A 9,546-nucleotide genomic window follows, 5' to 3' on the forward strand; every position below is an offset into this window, starting at 1 on the left:
ACGTAATAGTAATAGAGTGGGTAAAATGAGGACCCAGATTGTGGGGGCAATATGCTGGCTCTGTTAAAAAGTGCTATTGCTAACATGTTGTAAGCCGCCCTGAGTCTAAGGAGAAGGGCGGCATAAAAGTCAAATGAATGAATGAATGAATGAATGAATGAATGAATGAATGAATGAATGAATGAATGAATAATAAAAGAGTTTAAAGACTTTTCCAGCTACATTATGGCACCAAGAATACCACCATCATGGCCCATTTCAAATATAGCTTATTTTATCTTGAAAAACTAATGAACAAAGGAGAAATACAAATATCTAAAATACCACTGAAGGCTCAACAAACTCTCATAATAAGCATTAGCAGTTTTTCTTTTTTAAAAAAAAGGGTAAATCTGGCTTCAAACAGAACAAAAAAACCCTAATCATATTGCTCAAAAGTCTTTTTCCTTTAGTGTATTGTCAATACAAATACATAGTAAGAATCCACTGGTTTTGTTTAGATTTCTTCTTCCTATGTGGTACAACAATTCGTAACAGCCAATTTGTTGATAATTCAATATTTTGCATGTTAACAATCCTGTTCATGTCTACTCTGGATGCAACAATAACAAGAGAATATAAACTGCATGGATTAATGTTGAAACTGACGTGGAATGGCGAGTGGAAAGGGATGCCAGAAATTGCAGTTCAGGTTGCAAGTTCCCCATATCTGCTCTCAATCATTAGTTCTCAAAGGGTGGTCTAGGGACCAATGGGCTCCATGAAGTCAAATGCATAAATATTTTTTTTAAATCCTCAGTTTTCACTAATATATTAAATATTGATTTACTCTCTAAGGTCCTCAATCAATGTAAAGGAGTCCTTAGATCAAACTATTGTTCTAAATCAAAGATGCCAAATGTAAATAAAAAAAAATTGTAATACTTTAACAGGATTTCCTGGGAAGTTTCTCAATATTTTTTTTTTGAAGAATATCAATAAACATTAATTAGATCTAGGACACTGATGGTGAAGCCATGGCACCTGGGCCACAGGTGGCACACGGACCCATATCTGAGGGAACACAAGGCATTGCCGTATGTCAGCTCCAGCGTGCATGTATGCATTGGCCAACTGATTTTCAGCCTCTTCAGCCATTTTACATTCTCCCCAAGAAAGCTTCCTGAACCCTGGGGATAGTGAAAAACAGCCCAACAGGGAAACCAGAAATTTGGAAACTTTCCTGAAGCTTGGGATTTCCTATCTTCCGGCTGGCTCATTTGGTCATTTTTCACTATTCCCTGGCTTCAGGAGTTCGGAAGCTTCCGTGAGGCCTGCGCACTAGCATGGCAAGTGGCAGTGGGGAAGGGTTGTGCGCATGTATGTGGAGGCAGTGTGGAGGTTGTGTGCATGCAGAGGGAGGGCATGAGTGTTGGTAGACACACTAGCACATGCGTACACACCCTTTTGGCACATGACCAAAAAAAGGTTCACCATCTAGGAGGGCACTCGGTTGTGAGTGCCTATAAAGTTATAGTTAACAATGGATTTAAACAAGGTCAGAATTCCAAAGTAAACTGCAATCATTATATAGGCACAGACCTCTCATCAATAATAAAGGTAATCCTCACTTAACACTATTTGGTGCCAGAAACTCAGTTACAAAACATGGTTATAAATCAAAAATTCACATGACTGCACTGTTTAGCAATGGCAATTCTGGCAGTCCCAGCTGCCATTAAGCCGGGCCCAAGCATATCCCTAAGCAAGGGTGTCATGTGACTGGGTCTTATGACTTCCTGCCAGCTTCTACATTGACTTTGGCAGAAGGTGGCATCGAAAATTGCAAATCACAATGAGATGACTTTGGGGATGCTGCTACAACTGTAAGTATGAGAACCAGTCACAACTATCACATATTCAGGATTATCTAAGTATAAATGGTCAAGAGTCAGCTAAGTTTCTTCCATGATCAAATGCTATTATAATTAGAAATTTAGAAATTTATATTAAATTTAGTCATCCAGGTCATGGTTGGCCCAAAGGTGCTTTTTCAAGAGGCAATTGGTCTTTCTTTGTGGTAATTTTGCTTCTCATCCAAGAAACTTCTTCAGCTCTGACGGGATGATAGAGAATAGAAGACTACCAGTCAGAGCTGAAGAGGCTTCTCAGATGAGACGTGAAACATCTTCCAAGAAAAATCGGAAATCTACTGTACTTGCCTCTTGAAAAAGCATTTTTGGGCCAACCACGAGCTGGATGCCTGAGAATCTCCATAGACATGTAAACAATAAGGGTCATAACTGATACAAACCAATGAAAAGTGTCAATTGAGAAAAGATTGACAGCATTATTTTTTCCCCAAAAGATATGTTTGTAGTGTGTGTGTGTGTGTGTGTGTGTGTCTGTGTGTGTCTGTGTGTGTGTGTTTGTGTGTATGTACATGCTTCTAGTCAGTCTTGACTTTTAAGTTTTCTTGGCAAAATTTTCAGACATGGTTTTCCACTTCCTAGGGCTGAGAAAGAAAGGTCATTCAATTGACTTCATGCCCAAGGCAGGAATAATGGTCTAAGGCAGGGATCTCCAACCTTGTAACTTAAGTCCACAAGTCTTAAAGTTGTCAAGGTTGGTGATTTCTGCTCTAAGGGGCTGTTCTAAAAAGAACAGACCAACCCCCAAGAGACCAAAAACTGTGACATACAAGGTTAAATTGAGGCAACATAATTTTAAGCTGAAATGATATCTATGGCACATATGAAGTATCTTTAGGCTTCTCTATATAGGATTGTCGAGATGCAGCTCCAACACGTCTAGCGAGACAGTAGCAAGCATTTTGTTGGGCCACTAAGAGTTTCAGCCCAACATGTTGAGTAATTGCAGTAGACGGTCATGATAAGTTGAGATATCCTATGGTTAGGTTAATCAGTATTTTTACTATAGTCACTCATAAAGACCACCAAGGATATTGGTATGACAAAACCGAAAATACAGATGAGCAACACCATCAGGAAACAAGGATTTCAATTCTGTATTCTTTATGCAGCCAATTACTGTATGAAAAAGTAGCAAGATACAATACAGTGATCCCTCGATCTTCGCGATCTCGATCTTCGCGAAACGCTATATTGCGATTTTTCCACCCGATGATGTCACTCTCTTCCTTCCTTTCTCATCTTTCTTTCTCTCTCTCTTTCTCTATCTTGCTTCTTCCTCTCTCACACTCTCTTCCTCCCTCTCTCATCTCTTTCTTTCCTTCTCTCTCTTTCTCTATCTCTCCCCCTCTTGCTGGTGGGCGGCGGGCGGGCGAGCGGGGGCATCAGCGAGGAGCCGGGGTTTCCCCTTTGCGTGGGCGGCGGGGAAACCCCGATCTTCGTCTGCTCGCTGCTGCTGCGCTGAGCAGATCAGCTGCTGGGCGGCCGAAGGAACCTTCCCTGGGTCTTCCCCATCTTGCTGGCGGGCGGGCGGGTGAGCGGTGGGCATCAGAGAGGAGCCGGGGTTTCCCCTTTGCGTGGGCGGCGGGGAAGACCCAGGGAAAGTTCCTTCGGCCGCCCAGCAGCTGATCTGCTCGGTAGCGCAGCAGCAGCGAGGAGCCGAATCGGGGTTTCCCCTTTGCGTGGGCGGCGGGGAAACCCCGACCTTCGGCTGCTCGCTGCTGCTGCGCTACCGAGCAGATCAGCTGCTGGGCAGCCGAAGGAACCTTCCCTGGGTCTTCCCCGCCGCCCACGCAAACTCCACCATCTACGCATGCGCGGCCATAGAAAAAAGGGCGCGCATGCGCAGATGGTGTTTTTACTTCCGCAACCCTACATCGCGAAAAATCGATTATCGCGAGGGGTCTTGGAACGGAACCCTCGCGATAATAGAGGGATCACTGTATTAATGCTATTTTAGGAACTATTAAAATGACTGCAACAGCACATGTTTATAAAACGCTCAAATTCAATGAGTTATACAGATTTTAATAGCCTATTATATATTAAAATGAAGTAAAATATCAAACAATTGTATACTACTGTATTTTCTATTGTTACAGAAAGAAGTTTTTTTCCCTTCAACATTTATTAATCACTCAATGCTAAGGAGGGATTCAGGAGACACAACTCTAACTAAAGGCAAATCTTTCAATGCAGTTCTTTGGATTATAAAAAAATGCTGGGAGAGAAATGCAAATTGCATGTAAACCACTGAATGCAATGGGGCAAAAAGGATTTTTGCCACTAAGACCAGTTCCTTTGTTACTAAAAGCTTCATGAGCAGATGATTCTTCCACTCTACTTAAATATATCCAATAAGTGGGGGCACTTTATATTTCTGATTAAATGGTCCTATTGTACTTATCGTAGGAACTGGTTTTTTTTAATACTGTATTCAGGAGGAATGACTTTCTGTAAGTTAAATCCATTATTTCTGGTTCTAAACTCTGGAATGAAAGAGAATGACTCCTGACCTTTTCTGTATAACATCCCATCTGGTATTTGAGAATGTTGTTCTCTCTCTCCTCAATCTTCTCAACTCAAAACTAAACATGGCAACTCCTTTTATCATCTTTCACATAATTTTAGTTTCCCATTTTATTATCTTCTCTAAACCCATTTGTTTGTTTATCTTAGTTAAAAGGTTATGTCCAGAAATGATATTATACTTGAGATGGGCTATGCTCCCTGCTTTGGAAATTCTTTAAGGAAGAATCTCTTTTGAGACCAGTTTCTTCATGAAATTATCCCAGCAATTTTGTTTGGAAGAACAGGGGAAAGTTTGCCTTTACCTGGTTTTGCTTTTGGCTGCTATTATTATTATTATTGTTGTTGTTATTGTTATTATTGTTGTTATTATTATTATTATTATTATTATTATTATTATTATTATTATTGCTTTCTAGACTAATTCTGCATTGTTATTTTGGGGTCTCCCATTAAGCATAAACAAGGCCCAATTTTGCTTAGTTTTTCAACATTATCAGAAGATATATCAAAGTGTTTAATATAAACAGTACACATTTCTCATTACCCTAATTAGAACAAAGAGGTTTCACTAACATTCTTGAAATGTTGCCAAGTATTAAATGTTAAATCCAAGAGCATACCATGATTTCATTAAATACCATTAACTTAAATTACTACATTGCTTATAATATAAAATGTTATCAGTAGCAAAGAATATTAAAGGGCTACAAAAAGAAAGCACTTTCACATAAAAAGAAAAAAAAGCATTTATCATCTTGAAAGGAGAATAAATGATTTTTTTATTTATTAGATTTTATCCTGCCACAGCTCTGTGACATGAGCTGGTTGAGAGACAATAACTGATCATCCAACTAATTTCTGTGTCTAAGAAAGGACTGGAAGTCATGGTCTCTATCTAGAATAACTAGATGTATTTAAACTAATAGTTAAATGCAATAAACAGTGTTTTAATACAAAATTATTCATTGTTTTTATTGCATTAAATAATTATAAATGTTCATTAAAATCAGTTATCTACGAAGTTAGAATAGGCATAATACAAAGAATTTCACATTTATATTTAAATTTTAAGAGTAAGCATAGTTCGACAATTCTAATTAAGAATGTACTATGAACTAAAATTATAGTCTATTAATATTCTTATTAATTTTCTGATAATTTTCAACCACTCCTTTTTACCACCATTTTCATTAACCAGTTAGAGAAAGATATTGGAGAAAGGGATATAGCATAAATGCAAATATCATAATTACCTGTTACTCATAATAAATTTAAAGGATATGATCTAGGGATACAACTGTAACAGAGCTGTGCAGTAAAAGGTACATTTAAACTTTATTCTTCACAAGAAGCAAACAGCAACTTTGCTCATGTTTAGACTTTCAGATTGGAAAGTACACCAATCATTAAAAAAGATTTAAATTTAGTAAAATAATTATTACATTCATGTTTTATCAGAAATAATAATGGGTCTCTTTGAATAATGAATTTACTGGATTAACAGCAGCATCCAACTGCTGGTATACAACAAATCAAGCAATATTTCCTGCCCAAATCCACATTAAAAACCTGGCCTATAATGAAGAATACAAAAGGGAGATCATAATTAAACAACTAAAGAAACACCACTCAATCCACTCAACCCAATTGGACAAAGAAGCCAGGTTTTAACAGTTTTTTTAAAGAAAAGCAGAACTGGGCCCTGTTGTTATGAATGGGGAAATCATTCTCAAATCATTCCAGAATAAAGAGGAGCCAACTAATTGAACTGTCAAGCTATGCTTACTATCAAAACTTAATCAGAGATGTGAAATTCTGGAGTTTATTCTTCGACATAAGCAACCACACCCAGTTTAAGTGAGTTAATTATATTTTTAAGTTCTGCTTCTTATTTGAAATATATATAAGAAAAATGTACTAATCACTTTTCAAAATCATTACTATTTGAGCTCATTATTGCATTGAATTTATCAGTATCAATTAAGGTATTTTGATCAATTCTGTCTTCCACTAGAGTTTTACAGTGTGTGTGTGTGTGTGATATAAATCCAGGGAAATCAGTATAAATATCATATTCAAAGGAGTAGCATTCTAAAATGATTAAATATTTGATTAAATATTTGAAATATTTGATTATGATTAAATATTTCAATTTACTGTCCCTTTTTGAAATTAAAGCAGGATATATTCTCATAAAAATACACTGCATTTGCAGAATTTGGCTAATCCCTTATTTACTTTTTTTGTCAATAATATAAACATTGTCGTTTATAAAGTTAATTTATACAGCATGTGTTTCTGTATTTTGTTAAATAAAATTATCATTAATGACAATACAATCATTTTCAATATTAAATTCATTTCTCCAAGATATGGAGTACCACCTAAACATTATAATGTTCTTACTTTCTTCTCTCCAGAGACAGAATACTTCCTTGGATTTCAGCAGAGAAATATGTAAGTAAATTATTATTATTATTATTATTATTATTATTATTATTATTATTATTTATTAGATTTGTATGCCGCCCCTCTCCAAAGACTCCAAATAAAATAACCATTTTATAAGTTTAAACAGATAAATAGATGCTTTCAAATAGGAAACATTATTTTGTGAGAATTCCAGACAAATCAAAGAAACAAATAAACTGTAGTGCAGCAAAGTCTGCAAAAGGTAAATACCACTTTCAAATTCTATGCATTCTAAAAGATGATGCCTTGACGGGGCATAAAATATATAATATTTGGTTCTATCTTTCTTTATTTGCACTAACACCCCCACCCACCCCCAAATGACTCAGAAGCTGCTTAAAGTACAACTTTTGAAAGATCTCCTACTCGCCTACCCACCCTTCAACCTCTGGATCAGGTTAAGGAAGATAGGGGTAAACTTTTATTTTTATCATCTTTTGTTCCGGAAGGGAGGAGTGTGAAGTAGCCTTGGACCGCCACCTTATTATTTTTTAAAGCAAATTCAAAGCCTCGTACAGTTTGATCCTCGCTTCTAATGAAAAGCCATTGCCCTTCTTTAAAAAAGAAACCAAACATATTACGCTATATAATTGGGCAAAGGTGAAACAAGAAACCTTCTACCCAGTCCTCTTTACTTCGCTGCCCTGCTTCAGAGTTTCATTTATCGGATTATTTTTATTATTTTTTTGCCGCACGCGCGGCCGGAAAAAAAAGAAAAAAGAAGTGAAAGAAAACGGCCTTTAACCGTGTAAGACATTTCATTTCAAGCCTTCATTTCCTTAAAAAAAGAAAAAGAAATAAAGAATACAACATCCCCCCCACCCACCCAGTGTAAACTTTTGATCTCTCCAAAGGAACTTTCCACCGAGCCAGGGCGCATCCCGGCACGGGCGCTCCTCCAAGCACAGACTTCCACACCGGCGCAACGCAACTTAAGTTTTAGCCACCCAAGTGCAAATCGCTCAAGGTCCCGCGTGGGCCAGCCACGGCTTCGTGGCTTTTGGCCTGCCTCTCCCGCGACCTTCCTGCTCCGGAAGGCGACCTCCCCCTCCCCAATTTTCCCAGGAGAGCTCCACTCACCAGGAGACTGAGGAGGAGCTGGAAACAAATGGCTCCAGCCGAGCCCCCTCCGTGCCTTGTTCTTGCCGGCGGGACCATATCCGAAGGCTGGCGGGTTTGGCGGGAATTGCGGCCACTGGGCTGCCTTGCGCGACGAACTCCCGACGACTCCGACCAGGTGAGTCTGAAGTTCCCCCGCCCGGCTCGCCGGCTGCAGCTCCGAGGGCGGCCCTAAAGAAGAAGAGGTGGGGGAGGAGGAGACAACAACTTTGTTTTCTCTGCCTTTCTTGGTTTGGCTCAGGCTCCAGCTGGCGACTCCTCCCGTCAGCGATAGGATTTCGCTCCTAGCCAGGGTGGGGCCAACGGAGGGAGGAAGGTTAGTACTAGCAACGGCACCTTTGAGATAGTCTAATTTCCCTCAGTCTTTTTTTTCCCACTTGACCAGGGAATGGAGCCCCACCCTCGGCCGTCTTTGGGAAGGTAGAAAAAAAGAGCTGGGATTAAACGCCCGGCCTGGCTGTTTTGTCCCTGATAGCATATGCACAAGGAATGTGTGAGATCGGGGTAGGCGAACCAGAAAGGCGGCTCCTCCTTCAACTTCGTTACCTCTTAGTAATTTCCTTTGCTTTCGGGTGGCCTTACTCTCTTTAGGGAAGTCTGCTTGCAGCGGTGTAATTTCGAAATGACTCCCTCAAAGCTCCCTCCGAGAATGGACTCGCCTCCTTGAAAAGGGAGAGTTGCAAAGACTGAATATTGCAAGGACTGAATAGAAGTTGCAAATTTAGAAAAAATATTTTTTTATTTATTTGTTTTGTCAAGTACGTATTGGTGGTATACAAAGTTATAATATGTATATACACTGCTCAAAAAAAAATAAAGGAAACACTTAAAAAACAGAATATAGCTTCAAGTAAATCAAACTTCTGTGAAATCAAACTGTCCATTTAGGAAGCAACACTGACAGTCAGTTTCACATGCTGTTGTGCAAATGGAATAGTTGTGCAAATGAAATATTAAATAATTGAATATTATTCAGATCTAGGATGTGTTATTTGAGTGTTCCCTTTATTTTTTTGAGCAGTATACATGATACTAGTAAAATAGAAACGTTAGGACAGGATGGAAGGCACTTTGGTGCACTTAGGCACGCTACTTACTGACCTCTTATTAATTTGGAGAGGTCAACAGTGGATAATGTAAGGGTAAAGTTTTGGGAGCTAGGTGATGATACTACAGAATCTGGAAGTGAGTTCCATGCATCAACTACTCTGTTACTAAGTTTAGAGATACTTGTCCAGAGATGCTTCACTAGAAGAGTTCTCCACTCCTCCACTCGCAACGGAATACCCTACGCAAATAGACTTACAATCCTAGGTTTAGAAAGCTTAGAACTACATCACCTTAAACACTACCTAAGCATAGCTCCTAAAAGCATCCGCTACAACGTCCTTCCTGTCAACCACTACTTCAGTTTCAACCACAACAACACACAAGTACACAACAGATACAAACGTAAAGTAAACCGCTCTAAACTCGACTGCAGGAAATATGACTTTAGTAACCGAGTGATTAA

At 38.8% G+C, this 9,546-nt stretch overlaps 1 protein-coding gene across 3 annotated transcripts in view; it reads right to left on the minus strand.

Moving 5' to 3' along the window:
• LOC139164943 (desmocollin-2-like) overlaps positions 1-8,675 on the minus strand; it is a 37,411-nt gene extending 28,736 nt beyond the window's left edge. The window contains exons 1-2 of one of the 3 annotated variants that reach the window (XM_070747690.1): positions 8,580-8,675; positions 7,995-8,204 (exon numbers count right to left, since the gene is read on the minus strand). In XM_070747690.1, coding sequence (XP_070603791.1) covers positions 7,995-8,072 — 78 coding nt within the window. In that variant the 5' untranslated portion in view covers positions 8,073-8,204; positions 8,580-8,675. Of the gene's footprint in view, positions 1-7,994; positions 8,488-8,579 lie in introns of those variants that run through there. The other 2 variants (XM_070747691.1, XM_070747689.1) reach the window with 2 other exon arrangements.
• Between the last annotated feature and the right edge of the window lie 871 nt (positions 8,676-9,546).

This window comes from Erythrolamprus reginae, chromosome 3, assembly GCF_031021105.1.
Source record: "Erythrolamprus reginae isolate rEryReg1 chromosome 3, rEryReg1.hap1, whole genome shotgun sequence".
NCBI classification, from domain to species: domain Eukaryota; kingdom Metazoa; phylum Chordata; class Lepidosauria; order Squamata; family Dipsadidae; genus Erythrolamprus; species Erythrolamprus reginae.